This window comes from Stylophora pistillata, chromosome 10 (assembly GCF_964205215.1).
Source record: "Stylophora pistillata chromosome 10, jaStyPist1.2, whole genome shotgun sequence".
In the NCBI taxonomy this organism is placed as follows: domain Eukaryota; kingdom Metazoa; phylum Cnidaria; class Anthozoa; order Scleractinia; family Pocilloporidae; genus Stylophora; species Stylophora pistillata.
In genome coordinates this window covers 11,396,908-11,415,928 of record NC_142528.1, presented here as the reverse complement: position 1 = coordinate 11,415,928, position 19,021 = coordinate 11,396,908, and the positions used below count along the sequence as shown (strand labels likewise).

The 19,021-nt window shown below is 37.7% G+C and overlaps 2 protein-coding genes across 4 annotated transcripts; both read right to left on the bottom strand.

Annotated features, from left to right (window-relative positions):
• Window positions 1-1,010: 1,010 nt before the first annotated feature.
• LOC148721798 (acid-sensing ion channel 2-like) lies at window positions 1,011-9,181 on the bottom strand. 2 transcript variants are annotated; one of them, XM_088737270.1, is made up of 6 exons: window positions 7,213-9,181; window positions 6,711-6,858; window positions 6,492-6,551; window positions 5,699-5,849; window positions 4,872-4,963; window positions 1,011-1,659 (listed from the first exon to the last, which is right to left on the bottom strand). In XM_088737270.1, the coding sequence occupies exons 1-6, from the start codon at window positions 8,056-8,058 to the stop codon at window positions 1,508-1,510; spliced, it is 1,449 nt and encodes a 482-aa protein (XP_088593396.1). In that variant the 5' UTR covers window positions 8,059-9,181; the 3' UTR covers window positions 1,011-1,507. The 2 variants fall into 2 exon arrangements, with proteins under 2 accessions (XP_088593396.1, XP_088593397.1); XM_088737271.1 differs by lacking the exon at window positions 4,872-4,963 and having other exon boundaries at window positions 1,485-1,659.
• A 144-nt stretch (window positions 9,182-9,325) lies between these two features.
• LOC111321655 (WD repeat-containing protein 13) lies at window positions 9,326-19,010 on the bottom strand. Of its 2 annotated transcripts, XM_088737268.1 has the most exons (15): window positions 18,883-19,010; window positions 18,693-18,748; window positions 17,780-17,871; window positions 17,568-17,610; window positions 16,464-16,633; window positions 16,271-16,353; window positions 15,624-15,764; window positions 14,566-14,732; window positions 13,419-13,478; window positions 12,856-12,939; window positions 12,378-12,436; window positions 11,894-12,013; window positions 10,520-10,638; window positions 9,956-10,104; window positions 9,326-9,593 (listed from the first exon to the last, which is right to left on the bottom strand). In XM_088737268.1, the coding sequence occupies exons 1-15, from the start codon at window positions 18,956-18,958 to the stop codon at window positions 9,543-9,545; spliced, it is 1,470 nt and encodes a 489-aa protein (XP_088593394.1). In that variant the 5' UTR covers window positions 18,959-19,010; the 3' UTR covers window positions 9,326-9,542. The 2 variants fall into 2 exon arrangements, with proteins under 2 accessions (XP_088593394.1, XP_088593395.1); XM_088737269.1 differs by lacking the exon at window positions 18,693-18,748 and having other exon boundaries at window positions 18,883-18,995.
• Window positions 19,011-19,021: the final 11 nt, after the last annotated feature.

Sequence of the window (19,021 nt, the reverse complement as noted above, 5' to 3'; positions counted from 1 at the left end):
ATAAAATGAAAAAAACGAAAATTGCAAATTATACCTTTCACGAAAATAATGACTTGACAGTTAGAAATGGAATTATACTCCTTTTTTCATTTCCGGCAATATCAGTTGAGTTTTGAATAAAGCAGATTGAGAGGACAAAGGGCTGATGAAATGTGTGTGCCAGCTTTCTTTAATTTGTTACTTGAAATATTCACCAAGACAGAATTCACACCATTGTTTCCCGAAGGAAAGACCTCCTCTCACTAATAAGTTTGACATTCAAGCTGACAATGCAAAGGTCTAATCACTACAGACTGAATGACCAACCCGAGGCTTAAATCTAAATTACAATTTTGAGTTCAATGGACAAATTTATTGCGTGCAGGTGATGACCCTTTTTCATCAATATTCTGTTTGTGTCTCATAATGATTAAAACGCCATTGCTAATACGAGGGGTTTAAATTGTAACTATACGGTCACTTACTAGGGTTATAAGAGAAAGGCTTAATATTGTCTAATCAGGCACGTAGCGTGGTCATTTTTTCAAGTACGCACAAGTACATATGATCTAGAAACTTAAGTAAACTGAGCGAAAAATACTGCGTTCTTTATTTCTTGTTTGAAATAGTTGTGTGAATACAAGCAAAGAACAAAGCGTCTTGCCCTTATTTTGAACAAACTTGGCGCAAACACAACATTGTTTTAAAATTTTTCTGGTCACTTCAAGTACGCATGTGCGTATATGCGTAGAGGACGCTACGCGCCTGCTAATGGTGTCTACTATTTATTTCCGATCTGCAAATAAAAATTATTTAGAGTATGGACCTCAACCATTAAATTCTCAAATGAACCACCCGTTTGGTTGTTTTTCCCGCTGCAGGGAATCTATTTTAATACTTAGGGGTGAAATCCCACCACAGTTTTGGCTGAATGACATGTCAACGACAAAGCTGCCAAACTTTGCTGATGTGTGCTTTTGTATTAGGAGGATTTAGATGCATGCGTTTTATTTAAGATGGTTGTCAAAGAGTTTCCTTATGACTTCAGTGAGCTTATTTCGTTTTTTCTTTTTTTTTTTTCCATAAAGCCGCAATCTACACATCATACAGTGCGTAAGGAACCTTTCACAATCAGCGCATGCACAACCACGTTGACATAGCTTACCACCAGTAGAATACAACGATTATACCCTTGTGGTATACAAAAGTTTATGGCACGAACATGGGTCTGGACTGAATTAAGTAATCGCTGTATTCTGTTTGTGCTAACCGGCCGTGATATTTTGGATCTTAGTCCCTTGTGACTGAGACAAAAGCCTTACTACAGACAAAAATTATGGTGTAAGACTTTTCGAATTCATCTGTGTGAATAATACATTCGAGTAATCATTAGAAAATAATCTTCAAACATACAACAATCACTGAGACGGCCAAATGACAAGGAAACCACTTTCAAAGTGCTTGTATCATGAAGTGCTTTAAAATAGTAACTACGCTATATGAAATTCTTGGTCAAAACATTCTCTTTTTATTCTGTTCCAGATTTGGCCCTTCCTAGAGAGTCTATTTTTTGAACTTGATTCTCTTTGAACTTCAAGATTTTCCACAACAAGTCTCCAAACTCAAACAATGTCAATATGCTGCAGCCCAAAAATAGTCCCATGTTGCCTCCAAGATCACCTAGTACAGAAAGAGAACGAAAAGTAACGTTAATCACCGAGTTTCGCCAGATGTTACCTTCACAGTACTTTTCCTGACAATTGTTTTGTAATCTATTGTATAACTTGCACTTATTGCAAAAAGATTTACATCGGTGAAACAGGCAGAAGACTAGGTGACCGTTTCCGAGAACACCTTCGCGACGTGGAGAGGAATGACAAGGACACATCGAAACCAGTCGCTAGACATTTTAATTTACCTAATCATTCTAAGCAACATATGGCAATCTGCGGTCTTTCCTTACACTTAGGTAGCACGGAAAGCCGTAAAACTCTTGAACAAAAGCTCATCTTTCAAACTGGAAGTCTAAATCCCACATGTATCAACGAGCGCTTTTTACTCCACTAATTTATTCGTGTTTTTCTCGTTGCCATGTTCCCACCAATAACGAAGCTCCATTTTCTGCCTTAAAAAGCATACACAACCCACAATTCCTCTATTCGCTCCGACGAAGGGCTAACGCTCGAAACGTCAGCTTTTATAATCGTAACGGTAGCCAATTTACCATTTCAACTTTGTTGATATATTCAAATTATATTGTTTGTTGGTTGGTTTTCTTTCTGCTCTTCTCGTGTTTAGGAAAAGTTTGAGAGGTCGTGAGTTACTAACGACAAAAATAAATAAATAATAATTATAATTATAACAATAAGAAGAAGTACATTTACCTTAAAAATAATAAGTACATTTATCTTAATGATAATAATAAGTACATTTATTATCCAACTAGAGTTAGACGAGTACAAATAACGCCATAGACGAGTACAAATATCACGCGGTATTTGTACTCGTCTATTGTAGAGTACCGGTTAAACAGGTTTTCTTGCATCGCGCAAGCAAAGAATTGGATTGTAGTTACGAAAAAAAAAAGTGGCGGACAATTTGAATCATATTTCCGACGACGAAGAGTCAAAATGGCTGGCAAATATAGATCCAAGTTTATTAGCTGAATCGAACAAAGAAAAACAGCTTGACGACCAGAAAATTTCTTCATTTTATGAAGAAAATAGAAACAGCAACACAACAACGCGCCAATTCCGTTCCGCTTCGCATACTTTTGTCACGCATTCCCCGTAAATAAATATCCGCGAAATTCTCCCGCTAAAACAACAGTTTCGCCAAACTTTGGCGTGTTGGACAATAAATAACTTATTAGACGTTTCGTTGTGTAGTATCGCTGAGTATTTTTACTCGTTATTTGTATTTCGACTCGCCCTACGGGCTCGTCAAAATACGGCACAACTCGTAAAAATACTCAGCGATACTACAAAACAAAACGTCTAATAAGATATATTTATTATCCAACTACACTTCGTAGAGTACAAATAACTCCATAGACAAGTACAAATATCACGCGGTATTTGTACTCTAGAGTACCGGTTAAACAGGTTTTCTCGCATCGCGCAAGCGAAGAGTTGAATTGTAGCTACGAAAAAAAAAATGGCGGACAATTTGAATCATATTTCCGACGACGAATAGTCAGGATGGCTGGCAAATATACATCCAAGTTGATTACATGAATCGAAGGAAGAAAAACAGCTAGACGACCTGGAAATTTCTTCATTTATTGAAGAAAACAGAAACAGTAACACGACAACGCGCTAGTTCCGTTCCGCTTCGAATACTTCTGTCACGCACTCCCCGTAAATAAATATCCGCGAAATTCGTCCACACTGAAATAACAGTTTGGCGTGTTGGATAATAAATAACTTATTAGACGTTTTGTTGTGTGTTATCGCTGAGTATTTTAACTCGTTATTTGTACTTTGACCCGCCCTACGGGCTCGTCAAAATACGGCACAACTCGCAAAAATACATATAACTTATTAGACGTTTTGTTGTGTAGTATCGCTGAGTATTTTTAAGAGCCAAACTGTTATTTCACTGCGGGCGAATTTCGCGGATATTTATTTACGGGGAGTGCGTGACAGAAGTATGCGAAGCGGAACGGAATTGGCGCGTTGTCGTGTTGCTGTTTCTATTTTCTTCAATAATGAAGAAATTTCCAGGTCGTCTAGCCGTTTTTCTTCGTTGGATTCATCTAATAAACTTGGAAGCATATTTGCCAGCCATTCTGACTCTTCGTCGTCGGAAATATGATTCAAATTGTCCGCCATTTTTTTTTTTCGTAACTACAATTCAACTCTTCGCTTGCGCGATGCGTGAAAACCTGTTTAACCGGTACTCTAGAGTACAAATACCGCGTGATATTTGTACTCGTCTATGGCGTTATTTGTACTCTACGAAGTGTAGTTGGATAATAATCACGGATACTACACAACAAAACGTCTAATAAGATATATTTATCTCATTCAGGTGTGTATTTTTTGTTACTTTTCATTATTTTAGATTTATTTAAACTTACAACGTGTACATATATATTTTATATCCTAGTCTAAATTGCCTAGGCTGTGCCCGCATGATGTTGATATATGCAATGAATTCTTTTACCTGTAAGTTTACCATAATAATAATAATAATAATAATAATAATAATAATAATAACAATATTGATAATGATGATGACAATAGTGACCATAATGCTGATGATGGTGATAACAATAATATAGAAAAACTTTCAAAATTTAAAAATGAAATGGAAAAAATATATAAAAAACAGACCAGTGAGTTATCTAGTCAGTCTGGTCTTATCAGCATCGGAAAATTTCTCAAAGGCTCAAAAAATTGGGCTGCAGGGTAATCAATTTTATCACTGTCTCGAGGTAATCTCTTCAAATAAAGTTTACTACAATGTATTCTAATAAGCTGGCTGTCCTGCAGAAAAGCGAAAGCTAAAAGAATCGGAACTAGAAACTCTTGTTAAGAAGCTTTGCACTCGTCTCCGTGCTCCATCTGCCAGTCTTACACTGAAAAAAATAATAATCTAAAAGGCTAGAAGAGAAAAGTAGTTAAGGGAGACACGTCCGTTAGATTCCAATAACCCAACAGATTAATTTTCCCAACAATACTTTGCAATACTGAGCGTTTTAAAAATTCTTTCATTAATAGACTTGGTTTTAAGCATAACTTAGCTGTAAGTAATTAATACATATTTTAGCCCATTACACTTTATATCTAAAACTTGATATGTATTTTATCAGTGAAATAAAGACTATTTATTTATTTTTTTTATTTAATAAAGTCAATCCAATTATTTTTAGCACAAAATTTTCAAACCTAAGAGGCTCTCAATCCCATAACTTGCTCTTTCCTTCACGACTGTATACCCCTGGTACTGGAACCCAATTTGAAGGAAAACCAGGTTTCTCCTGTAAGTCAGAGGAAGACCACGTGAAAAAAATTACGGCTAGATTTCTGCTTTTTCTTTTTAAACTTTTTAGAGAACACAGTGCAAAAACTAATTAATTGTCAGCTCTTTCTTAGGCATCTTAAGAAAGTTTCTTTAAATAAAAGGTGTACGATTTTTCGAGGATTTAAAAATGGAAAGCTCATTAGAACATTTCCCTAATATTATGTCCCCCTGTAAAAATAATTTCCATATTATAACATTAACGGATATTTATTGGCCTTGACTTCTCAAATACTTTGACTGGTTCAAACCGAGTGCTTAATTTGCGGATTTGGAAAGCAACAATTTTGAAAATAACAGCAACAGTACCAAAAGAAATAAAAACAAATTAGTTTTATCTATGTGACAATGAACATAAGTCCAAAAAGTGTCGATTCATAAAATGGTCTACTTAAAACTATCCGTGATTGATCGAAGTTCTTGAATTTCGGGAAAAACTGGAAACTGTGTCTGACTAAGCTAATACACCATGGACTCTAAATATCGCAGGCGTACCTTATAAGCAGAGCATTTTGGGGATGTGTTTAGCATATTTTGAGATGTTTCTATCGGTTTTATTTTTAACAAAAGTCACTTCACTTGCGCTTGTTGGATATAGGATGGTTGTAGCCAATTTGAATGTGTCACTTTGTTAATTTGAATAATCGGAAATATGGCCGAACTTCTATTTTTCCTGCTATTTACACATAGTCACCTCTGATATTCCATGCTTTTGTTAAAGCCATATCGTTCATGAAGTATTTTTGCAGCACCTTGATCCGGGAATTCAGAGTTAGACACTTGGAACCTGTAACCAACTGCTTGGCAAGGCAACCCGCAGAAACAATGATACGGATTGAATGACTCTGGGTGGGTGTAACAAACCGTATGATATGAGTAAGAAGCAATGAAATAAATCATACAGGCAAATGGACGAACACTCAAACAAATACAATTGATTTACATTTATTAATCAGCATCCTTCGGGCGAATGCTCCTTTTGGTATAACTCAGGAAGAGAGGAGTCGAACGTCATGGGGACTCAGAATTTTTCGTTGTCCCACGCGCGTGACATGACGAAAACATCTTTCTCTATTTCTTTACCGAGCTCAAAACTTACCATCTTTCTTATTTTATTTATAAGAAGTATATACTTGCGCATATAGCTATACAGTCAATCTCAACCATGCACAATTGCAATTATTCAAAGACTTGAATTATGACCCTGACACTTTTGCTTTTGTTTTCCTTTCCATTAACTAAATGTTAATAAATTTATCTGTTTACTAATATCGATATTTTTTCACACCTAATATCACCACTTAACTAACAGGGAATGCTAGGCTTCTTGCACAAACCTGCTTTTGGGGACAGTTACGACCCACCAACCCGTGAAAAAAAGAGCAGTGATAAGTAACTCCAAAAGTAACCTTTTGTTTTGAGGGTTTGTAGCACAGACTAGCATAGCTGTTAAAAAAAAACAAAAAAAAGAAAAAACCGACACAAACCTCTTGTCTTGTCCAAACAGTACTGGTGTTGAAACGTGCAGACTGGGGCCTTTAAAGCAACTGTGTATGTTGAACAGAAATCACAGGAAAGCAAATGATTTAATATTATAACAAATTTTATTTGTTTCATCATCATTATGGTACTGTAGTGATGAACTCGCTAATTCAAGGGCATTATTTTGCATGTTTGCATTTAGTGACTTGTTCCGTTCAACTTACGTGGTACTCCAGCCAGCCTACATCCGCATATTTCCACAGTCTTGTTGGCAAAACACTGTGTGATGCAGGCCTCGCTACTGTAGTGTGGTATTCCAGGAAGTACTCGCTCTGTGCAGTTGGATTTGTATGGCGATTTGAGACGGTGTCCCTGCCAAATAGAAGACAGGAAAAGACAAGACTCAGCTTTAGCTTCATTTTATTGTGTTAGTTTTTTACTGGTGTTTGTTCACTGTTTGTTGTTGCATTTATATAGAGAGCTCACACTTCGACTTGGTACTAACACGGGCTACATGAAATCTGACAACTTTTTTATTTTTATAAATTTTCCTTTTGAAATTTCAGTCTTTTCCTAGCAATTTCCAGACCACTTCAAATCTCGCAATCCAACCTACAAAATGACTTGTTCAACAGAAAAAATCTCCGATCAAATCACAGAGTCACGCCTGTGAATCAAAAGTATTGTTCGAGGAAAGAAAGTAAATACTTTAAATTAAAAACTTACATGTACGGAGGTCATACGGACCAAAGCATGCGAACCAGGAAAAACGTTGAAACCATGAGTGTCCATGCTTAAATACTCTCCTTGCTCGTGAATAATCACTCTCAACCCTCGAGAAAATTCACTGATAGTAACTTCATCCATTTGAACGTCCAAAACGACAGCAAGGCCGCCAGAAGATCCTTCGATACTTGTGTTACGGACTATTGTTCCGTTTTCCCCAGAATTAAAGGTGAAGCAGCGGCCACCTTGGATCAAATTAGGAAAAAAATCTGATGACTTACACACCTCCTTCGTTGCAAAGGTACAGTAGTACGTAAACATTTCTTCAAATTCATGACCGTAAGCTCCCAAGAACTTTTCCGGGTCGAATATTGGCTCCTTAGTGCTGTTCAGAACATCAACAATTCGATGCTTGGTTTTGTTGCAGTTCTCTACAACCTCTCCTCCGTACCTTTCGTAGGCACACAGTAAGGCTTGTCCGCAAGTCATGTTTGTGATGACCTTCTTTACGGCTGCGCAAGAAGGGAGATTTAGACCCAATTTGTGGAAGTCTTTCTCGTCGTCAGGCGTGTAGATTTTCCTTTTGACGAAACGGTTTAAATTACAAATTGTTATGGCAGGGAAAATTAGGTTTCCACTTTCCGGAACAACCTCAGTGTATTCGACGTTTATTGGACGGGAAAAGTAGCGGGCTATACTCTGTTGTGCAAAGAACAGATAACACGCTATTGATATTAACAGTAGAATCAACCACACACTGCGGATAACTCTGGAAGGGCTTTCGTACACATAGCGGAGACCGTGCACTGTTGTATTTGATGCGAACTGTCGCCACTTTGTACTCATACTGCAGTGTTTTCGTGTCTCTCTCCTAACATCTTCACCAGAGACTGAGCGGCACTCACGCAAGTTTCAACAGTTATAAGCTTCCGTGGGAAAGCTAATGCCTAGTATCTGCTGTCTTCTCATGAAATTTTTATAAACGGTACACAGATACAGTAGGAACTACACGGTGAATCAATTATTGTGGAGGACTAAAGAATAGAACCAACCTTTTCTAACAAAGTATTATACGCATTATGTTTTCCTTTTAGCTGCATATTGCGCGCTCATTGTTCTACGCGTACTATTTCAAGCACGACAAGTAAAAGACATTTTCAAACTGGTGAAGCAATCCCTTGAACTGTTGAACTTTCAACAATTCCAAGCGATTTTAGGAAGTGATGAGAGGTACATGTACTGAAAGTGGTAAAAAAAGGAGAACACTGAATACTAAAAAGTTGTTTTTTAAGAAATCAAGAAAATTAGTTAAAACATCCTTTTAGCACATGATGGGATATGGTTGGGGGTGAACATGAGATACATGGGAAAAGAATAAAGGTTTTAATTAAAATGAATGCAATCAACGGACAATGAAAATGTTCTTTAAAACACAGTTTTTACTCCGCTCTACAGACTTTGTCGTTAACCTTGGTAAAATAAAAAGACACCTTTTCTTTTTCTTTTCTGGCGTTGCTTTTAATTCATTTTTCCCCTTTGGAAGCCAGTCATATGATCTTTGAATGATGACCGTCAAATTTCTATATGAGCGAACATTGAACAAGCTTGAATTGACGATTGAAAATTACCACAGGTTTAGGAATTTTCTTTTTTTCTCTCAAAATCGAATGACGGGACAAGTTCTTAAACATCTTGAAAGCAATCGCGTTTTGAAATTCCTCAAATCCTTAAAGATTCTTCACAATTACTCCAACAAAGAAAAAAATCAACTCCATCACAGCTAACTCGTAAATAATGCAAATGAATATATCACGTACATACCGGCAATTATCGTATTTATACGCAAAAGAGCCCAAAACTAGTACTGGATTGTTTCTAGGTACAAGATATGACTGTTTTGTATTTTTCTCCCCTTATGAAACGTTTTGCGGCGAAAAGCAAAAGAAGTTTGCGAAGTTTGAAGAAAAAGTTATGACTTTTATGGTTATAATACGCCCAACTTGAAGGACCTATTACATGCGGGGTATATAAGACGAGAATCAAAGGACTAAATTAAGAAGCGATAACAACAAACAGTGGTCAGAAAAATTCACATATAGAATCGACCACAAAGTATAAAAAAGGTTTCTAGAGAGTTTAATATATGACCGATTAACCTTGCACGACAAATTAAAGTAGCAGAATCCGTTGTCTTAGTTAATCATTACAACAAACTATCCTAAATCAATCACATGTAGATATTTTCCTATCTAAAACTGATATCAATAATTTTACAATTCATTGTTTTAAGTATTAATAGCTTTTTCCCACCAACATTTTCCATTAGTGTTTCACGGGAGGTGCTTTTCCCGCTGCTCTCGCTTCCACACTATCACAGTTCCCTTTGGAAGACAGAAAATTAGAGAAATAATTACATTTAGAAAAGCTCATCACTTATTGATGGTTTACTAACCGGCTTAACATATGAATCAACTTCTACCGTAACCAAATGTAGAGTTCCTTAAACAAGTCGCAAACTAAACGCATTGTCACACAAAGTTCAAGTAGGAATTTGTAATAAGGTATATTATGAAAAGAACTAAAAATGCCTGCAAGACTGCTTCAATCACCCTGCACGTACTGAAAGAAAAGCAAATATTTCGATGCACCGGTGCCTATGGTAGAATAAATTGCTACCTCACCAGCCCCCCCCCCCCTGTTTCCCCTCCCCCTACCGCTGGGGATGTTCTCGTCATTCTCCTACCTCAGTATCACAGGATGCCAGCAGACTCTCATCATAGTTCCAACAGACATCAAGGACTGGTGCCGAGTGACCTAACAGTTTATTCACACAAGGCTTTTCGGCGCGCTCAACATCGAAGAAATAAACTGCCATGTCTTCGCTGGCACTCACTAGGTAGAGATCAAACAATAATGAGATTGTAATAAATCTTCAGTCCACTACAGTAGGACTCTGTGTTTTATTTAACATCAAATTCTCAAGTCCAATATTGTAAGAAAACACTGGCAGTCAGTTTGGAGAACTGATCCTTTGATCTTGAGAAAGGAAGGTTATTAAACCAACGAGAAGGCCATCAGAAGAAAATTCTTACCAGTATATTTCAATGACGTGCACCTGTGGAATATTCGGCTTCGGCAACAAAATCAGGATTAAGATTGTCGATTGCAGACCGTGAATGAGCAAATGTTTAAAACCTTTCTGTAAAACTTTGCTTTACTAAACGGCCGACCTCAAATGTACCATCTTTCTTATTCTAATGTACACAAAATCATCCTCAGCTTGTCGAATGATCGAAGTTATACATACCTACACAAGCGCCTTGTCTGAAAGACATCAGAGGACAAAATGAGCTCCTTACATGACGAGCCTTATGTTCGACGGCGAATGACTTTTTTAACTTAAGGCCACCCATATCGTCCACAACGCTGATAAGGAAAAAATGAAGGAAATAAGCTTATTAACGTGTGCTTTCTCCTAACAGAGGTATTATCCCAAAATAGGTGTCCGGAGTACTGTCGCATCTCCTCAATACAATACAATACAATACAATACAATACTTTATTCAAGAGAAAGGAAAATAAAATTGTAAAAGTATCTCTCGAAAGGGGATATTCTAGAGGTTAACCCTATATAAAAGATTCCCCGAATAAAAAGATCAAAACATTATATACAGATAATTAAAAACTGTTTACCATCATCTCAATCAATATTCATGTAAATCTTTAGTCTGTTACGAAATAAAGTCAATGATCCTGCGTGTACAATATCTTTAGGCAAATTATTCCACATATTAACGATCCGTACAAAAAAAGAAAATTTGTAGCAATTTACGATAGCTATTTTTACGTAGAGCTTATAATCGTGATTGGCTCTAGTTCGATTACATTTAGTAAGTTCAAAAAAGTCCGAAAAATGAAGACTATCTATTTCCAGAACTATCTTGTAGCACTGGATCAGAGATAAAAACTCTCTTCGTTTCTCCAAAGTTTGCCAATTCAGTAGGCGGCAGCGGTCTTCATAGCTCATTTCTCCGCGTTTTTGCTTTAATGCCAACCGAGATGCCCTTCTTTGGACTTTCTCCAAGGACTCGTTATCCTTTTTTTGGTAGGGGCTCCAGACGGGGACAGCGTATTCGCGTATAGGTCTTACTAACGACTTAAAGAGGCAGGAAAACGCATAGCGATTATCGTTTCCAAGTGATCGCCTAATTATACCCAACACTTTGTTCGCCTTGTTTACTATGTAGGAAACGTGTTTACCCCAAGATAGATCGTAGTTTATTGTGACCCCTAGGTCCTTGGCGCTGTCGACAGATTTTAGTTGCGTAGCTAGCTTATTCACTTTTTCAACCATTGCGACGATGCAAGCAAAACAATAGGCCATTTTACAGTTGGGTACTTAGTTGCCAAGCCTTTGATTCAGAGTGAGGCTGAAGGTGACCTTGTTGTGATAGAGACCTGCATCTACTTAGCATGATAACAAAGTGATTTACATTTGAAAGGCAGCAAGGTTTGTATCATATCAAGGTCAACCCTAGCCTCACTCCCATTCAAAGGCTTGGCAACCAAGCACACAACTATAAAATGCACTATTGAAGTGTTTCATGTCTTGTCAATATCATCCTGTGGTTTCATGTTACCATGAGGTGTATTTGAATATCAGTGTTTTTGCAAATCTTACCCATAGAGGCAAAGTAAATTTATGGCCACATTGACAAGTAGCACAGGGTCCCTAGCCTCACGATTCATCCAGCTGCGATATGAGATTGAAGTCACAGGACTACCCTCTGCTATAGACATTCTGTAAGAGAGACACGGAGACTTATTTCAGCGGGGTCTTGCTGTGCTTTGTTTACTTTGTTTTTCAAAATTACTGCACTTATGGCTGGTATGCAGATAGCAAATGGATAGATCTGGGAGGAAATCTCTTTTAATAATAATAATAATAATAATTTTATTTATATAGCGCTAAAATCCAATAATTGTCCGAAGCGCTACCTAATTACAATATAAAATATAAAAATATATAATATAAAATATCTACAATATACAATATAATTCAAATATAGCCTAAGTTATCTACTATATAAATCAAAAACATCTCAAAACAAAACGAATCTCATAACCTATATGCTAACTTAAATAAAATCTCTTTTATAACTCACCGCTTGGCTTTATGAAGTCGCCCAGAGGCCACATCAAAACAGAACGCGTGTATGCTCCCCTAAAATGTAAATATATCAAATAAAAAAATTCAAATAAGTTGAGACGATAGAGATTAACGGGAAGCCAGAGAGCATTTGATCTACGATACCTCACGACGTGCATTGTCTATCACTATCTGGCAACTTTTACTTAAAACTTATCTGGGATTCCATATAATTGTCCTGGTCACGTTTTGGGAATAGGCTGTAAAAATCGCCTCACTCTATTAATTGATCAGATGCTAATCCAGAAAAACGCGACCTTTTCAATCTAATTCACCCATTTACACGCTTATCCTCTGGAAACGTCTTTTGTGTTGGCTTTGAAACACGCCCAAAGTTCTGGAAGTAGGAGCATCAAAATGAGGCCACCATGTCATCCAAAAGAAAAAGTACAAAATAAAATGGCGTCTAATCGATGACAGAGTAGTTCATATACCTTTTCATCTCCCACCCAGACAAGAACACCAGATGAGTCAAACTCGACAGACTTAACCCCAGCTGAAACTTTAGCACTGCCGCCCTAGGAGAAGAAGACATAAAAATACAACTTACTAGTCCTATCAGACCTATAACAAACTTTTTATGTTTCACTGAGTGAGGTACATTAATTCTCCACTCTCAAGGGATGCGAATTTGGCTGCATACTTTTCACCCCACACTCATTAGTCCAACAACTATATCAAGACCTTTACCAAACTAATCCAAGACCAGTCATTCACCTAACACGACGTGGACGTCCTGTGCTGTCCTATGCCTGTAACGCGACAATACTATTATGGTGTATCATGTAATTGTATATGTTGCAGCTATACACAGCTTTCTGACATGATCATATGTCAACTCAGAGGTCTTTCCATTCTTAGAGGCAACCATCAAAAGTTAATGAATCAAAATCAGATACTTAGAAGCAGAGGAGCTCTAACAATACGTTTTTTCTTCTCCTACTAGTAAAGAGAAAGTCTGTGAAAACATAAAATTAATATATGCTGTGCACTGTACCTTGAAACCTTTGCCAGTGGACATATTAAAAACACTGAGGTGACCCTTCTGATTTCCGGTCTTTGTTACGGATTAAGGATTAACAGTATGATACAATAGAGGTTTTGCACAGCAGCCATGTTGGATGGCAGGAACAATAGATTATTTTACCCATGGGAAAAAAATTTCTTTCTCATGCAAAAATATTTTCATTGTTCCTGCCATCCAACATGACTGCTGTGCAAAACCTCTCTTCTACAGTGATCTAGGTGTTACTTTGGTTGACTCTGATTAGGCACCAAGGGGTTCCCTTTGGCCTTAAGCCTATAACCTAGATTACCTCTGTAACCGTTTACATCCTTATATCATGCAGTAAATGGCTTGAACCCAGGGGTAACATGTGAAGGTGTAGTCTGATCATCCAGGTGAGTGTAGCCCTGACAACAGTCCTTCTCAGTACTACACTCACCCGGATGATCAGACAACACCTTCACTCCTTACATCATATTCTCCATACTGTACTCTATACATTTCCTAAGGTCCTGACAAGGTGAATTTGTTAAAGAATCAAGAGCTTCTTAAGTTGGTGATCATTTCCTTTATTCTCCTGACCTTAATGTTTGATTCAGGGGTGATACTGTCAGGAGAATTTAGATGCTCATCACTCTCAGGGACTAGGGTAAGGATAAGGTATAAAACATTACCGGTATTTAAAAGTCATGAGAGAAAAGAAAATGATCACCAACTAAAGAACTCCTGGATTGTTAAACAGACTCTCCCTGTAAGTAGCAGAGGGAACGTAAAGATAATAGTATATAGAGAATAAACATTAAAGGTTAACAAGGCTGTGCTCTAAGAAAAATTAAAGGGAGCCCAGTGCTCTGAAGCTGTGAAATCCATGGTACCCAGCATATATATGCTTTTTATGAAAAACCTAAGATTCCTGAGTCACCCAAGAGCAAAAGTTAGATGCCAGGGACCACTGGGCATTGCTAGACCACAACCCTGGTTAAGCCCTATTTACAATTATTGACTAATCATTACCATAGGGCATTGATTTCTTCTGTAGCACTCAAGTTGAGCCCTTGCCCATTGGCCAATTGCATATTGATAAATTTTTCTTAATTAATGCATCCTTTAGATTCAGTTAATTCTTTTAAGAGGATACAAGAAGCATGTTGTTATTCACAGGTTGAAATCTGCAAGCTGTCAAACCACAGGAATGACTGTCATTCACAACTCGCGGACACTGCCCAGAAGCAGGATTCCACACCCTTGCTGTACCATCCAAAGATGCAGAGAGTATAAAGTCATTGGTTATTGACCAATCAAAGTCTAAAGAAAAAACAGATATGTTGTCAGAGGCCTGCAAAAACAGGCAGACTGTCACTGGAGTTCAAGATCTGTCTTGCCAAATGTGTATTTTGCTGAAGCAATCATGTTATGGATCTTCAGGAAGACACCTCAAAATGAAAAGTTTGAGAAACATGATGTGGAATTTGATTTATTTTGTTGGTTACCCCCAAGCACTTTGCAAGTTTTCCCTGACAGTATAGGCAGAGTCTGTAATCATGCATACCCCTAAGGGAGAAAGGCACAGCGACCATTTAAAATTTTCTGCATAGGAGTAGAACACAAGACCTGCCCAGGTCTTCGACTTTACCCTTTCAACCAGAAATCGAGCAATTGCTACTTAAGGTAAGATAAATGCATATTATCTATGCACTGTGGTGGCTGGGGTGAGAACTATTCACAAGGCCAGTAAGTGCAAACCAAGCTACCTTGAACTTTCCTCAAAGTTCAAGCTACATGTACAGCTAGGGTTGATTTTTCAATTTATCAGCCATGGAAGTTGACATTGTCCAGTTGCCAAATGGTTATCAACTTTTGAATTAGCTTTTACAGATATCTTATTAACCAAGCATGAGGGCCATACTGGGAGAAGACCGGCCCGAGGTCTTGACAGCTAGTACGGACCAAGTGCAGCGAGGTCCATACAAAAAAGACCGAGGGCCGATATTCTTCCAGTACGGTCCCGAGCAAGCTTGGTTAATAAGAGATTTATTATACAACTGAAGTTCAAAGGGACACAAGTGCGGTATCATTCGGGACCATCCGGGACAGTGCCCGGTCCAATACTGAGAGAATATTGACCGGCAATAGAGCAATTTGATCGGTTGATTTTAGTTATTGGCCCTCTGACAGCCTGAGTCGTGTAATAATTACCTGTTACAGGTGCTGTGTGCCCTCTCAGTGTACAAGTAACAGAAGGAGGGGACGGAACAAGAGCACAGACAGACAGCGTCCCATCAGCAGAACTACATGCCAAGCGATACTTGTCATCATTGGCAAATTTGATTGCCGTGACTATAAATAAACAAATTATACCGTATTTTATTAAAAAATGAACCTTGAAAACATTTTTCTTATACAGATTGAGATATTGGTTGGTTTGCATTCCTAGAAATTGGAATCAATCAGTTGCCAGAGGTCTGGAAGCATCACTTTTTTGTTACAATTAAAGATACAAGCCAAGATTGTGCAGAAAAGCACCACAACATAGCAAAGATATAATCCACAGCCCAGCTATGTTCGAATTAGAATTATGGAGTGTCTGTGACCCAACAACAATACAAGATCTCTCGGTCAGAATTTATTGGATTAATTTAGGAGGAAATTAGAAAGAAAAATCAAAACAATCAGTAAACCCAATGTAACATAACCAAGAAGTGACAAAGCTAAATTCATAATCATGTGAACAAAATTTGTACTCCTAAGAACAAAAGTCCAACAAAATGTAAATTCCAGTTACAGAGAAATCCAGGGCTGTCAGTTCAAATTCAAGATGGTATTTTAGAGGCATTAAATCTAACCACTTTCTGCATGCTGATCAAAGATGTGATACATCCCAGCAAAGGCATAATTCTCTCCCAAACTTGTGTTCCCTGCCATCCGCCTAGAAGATCAAAGTGAAAATGCTAACTGCACAAGGACATATTTGAGGATATAAACCTGTTAGGAACAAGTAAAACTACTGAAATTAAACTATGGGTTTAGGAAATGTACCTGCTGGCTTCTGCCTTACGAGTGGGTACCACACCCCTTGGAGGTGATTCTGGAATATCAGCTTGAGGTAAGAACTTAAAGGAGCCTGCACTGTGGTAACGGCGATGCGAAGGCTTGCCAGGTGAATGCCCCCCTTCAGATGGATCAATGTGCAAGGAATCAAAACTTGCCTGGAAGAGTATTTAAGAAGCACTTAATTGTTTTAAATTTTAAGAAATAATAATTTTGCCTATATAGTGACACCTGCATAATTTACACATGTATGCACCAAAGGACCATTGGTGCTAGAAAAGGGCAACAATTTAAATTATAACATAACCAAAGTAAAGCCCGCGCTCTGATTGGTCAATTTAGCGTCCCCCATTTGCCCATGGGTGTACACTGCTGATGTGAGCAAATGCAAAGACTATTTTTCCACGTGCGCTTGTTTTTTCTGGTCACGTAAGATTTGTTAAATAAAAGGGAACTCTTTAGCTACAATGTATCAATGTTATGTTATAAAACAAATGGTAAACACCACAGCATACACTATTGAGTTATGGATGCACTTGGGAGGTTTGCTAAGCACTCAAGAAGCTAGAGTCACTCTCGGCTATCACCTCGAGCGACTCTTACGCTTCTTTCGTGCTTAGCAACCTCCTGCGCGCATCCATAACTCAATAGTGTACGCTGTGGTGTTTACCATTTGTTAAAAAGCCTCTGACTGACAAATTGCAAAAAGCTTATTGAACTCATGATGGGACAGAAACCATAGGCACTGTAAGTACCTCCCATTATCCCTTATAAATCATTAGAAACCTCTTATAAGGATTTGTAAGGGACAACCAGAGGTTCTTACAGTGTGCACAGTTTCCATCGTGTCATGTTAAAGCCTTTTCCTACTTCTTTATATGCCTTTAGAGCAGCTAGCCTATAAGATATTACACATGGTGATAATCTCAGAACATATATAGACTTGATCTGGAAATCTATAATTTCAATTTATAGAAACATGATAATTTGCACACAGCTATAGGATTACACAGAAATGTCCAGAATTTAACACAATTTGAACTTGTCTTCAATTAACAAGTCCTTTATTGTAAATCTAGTCATCAAACAAACCTCAAAGGAACTCAGTTTGCTGTAGGTGCTTGCACTTCTACTTCTACAAAATGAAAAGAAAAAAAAAGCAGGGTTACTTCAGGGTACAATTAAGTAAAAGCTGATCAAAGAGTTTCAGAAAATTATTTCCAATTAAACTCATATTCAATATTTAATTACTAAATTAAATATAACTTGTAACTTTGGAGACTGCCATTAGGCAAAGTTCTAACCTTGAAAGTGATGACTCAGATGGACCATATCTTTTTGACAACAGTTGTCTTCGCAGGGAAAGATACTGTCTGCGGGAAGAATGGTCCAATTTCTGCATGACAACCATAGCAACAACATTGCTTTATATCCTTAAAATATCAAAGAAAATAAGGAAATGTGCACTGAACATAATTACCAGTAAGTGCTCATACAGTTCTGGGGAGAGAAGTGGGCAGGAATTAGACATTTTACATTTGTGTATTGTTTGTATCTCAGAAGGCTGGGGTGGGGGGGAAATATGCACCACATGGAGAGGGTGTGTGTGTGTGTTTGGGGGAAGGGTGGTATTTGGAATGATAACAATAGTGGTTATAGGGGCAAATCTTGTACAGAATTTTTTCCAGGCCTAGTATTTCACTTCTTCTTACATTGTGTTCCTTACTTCAAAGACAGCTCTCACTTTTGGCTCACATTTCACAGATTTATTAAAAACCAACAAAATGACCAGCTCCCTTAGTTTGCTAGTCATCTCAGTTGGTAAAGCACTGCACCTTTAGTGAAGAGTTCATAGGTTCAAATCCTGTACACGCCTGAATTTTTTTCAGGCCTTATTTTCACTAATGCTTGTAGTGTCCATTCTTGCGAAGATCGCTCTCGTATAAATTCATATTGATTTCATTAACAGTGAAATGCGAAGTAAAGTACAAGGCCTCTATGGCTGCTAATAAGGACTGGTTTGTAGTAATTAATTCGATTCCCTAGGGTAAGTGATTCCAGTCACGGGAATGAATTTGGTGTTCTCTGGAAAAGCGGAAGCTCACAGGAAGTGGATGCTAAAGGCCATTTCAAGGCTATGTAATTACTCTTTGCATTTGACGTTCCCTCTTTGCCAACAATGATTTAAAAAATTGTGACTAAAGCTGAGTTCCTCACTTCTTTTTTGGCGTTTTCCCGCAGTAGCTGATTTCTCCTCCTTATGTACAAGGTACCTACAACAAATAGGCATACATATGTATGCTTCAATCAACTGTTTTAAGTCATCAGTTCTGACGTCCACCTTTTCAGCAACCAATCTAAAACAGCTCGTGTACTAAATGCCTTGTTACTGCTAAATAATACTTACGGTATGAAGGGTTGTTTGGAACCCGATACGCATTGTATCGAGCATCCAATGCGAGAATTTGTTGAGAAAGATTCATTTTACGTTCTGAAACAGTTCGCCATGGCAGTTTTAGGCAACCACTACGGTATGTAAGGCTACA

What these genes read in the sequence shown, in the direction of transcription:
- LOC148721798 (XM_088737270.1), bottom strand. Translation starts at nt 8,058, where the DNA reads ATGAGTACAAAGTGGCGACAGTTCGCATCAAATACAACAGTGCACGGT. An exon ending in TCCGTATGACCTCCGTACAT is followed by an intron (nt 6,859 to 7,212) that starts GTAAGTTTTTAA and finishes TCTATTTGGCAG; the next exon opens with GGACACCGTCTCAAATCGCC. An exon ending in TGGGATTGAGAGCCTCTTAG is followed by an intron (nt 1,660 to 4,871) that starts GTTTGAAAATTT and finishes TTTCTGTACTAG; the next exon opens with GTGATCTTGGAGGCAACATG.
- LOC111321655 (XM_088737268.1), bottom strand. Translation starts at nt 18,958, where the DNA reads ATGAATCTTTCTCAACAAATTCTCGCATTGGATGCTCGATACAATGCG. An exon ending in CGTAAGGCAGAAGCCAGCAG is followed by an intron (nt 16,354 to 16,463) that starts GTACATTTCCTA and finishes TTGATCTTCTAG; the next exon opens with GCGGATGGCAGGGAACACAA. An exon ending in AATTTACTTTGCCTCTATGG is followed by an intron (nt 10,639 to 11,893) that starts GTAAGATTTGCA and finishes TTTCCTTATCAG; the next exon opens with CGTTGTGGACGATATGGGTG.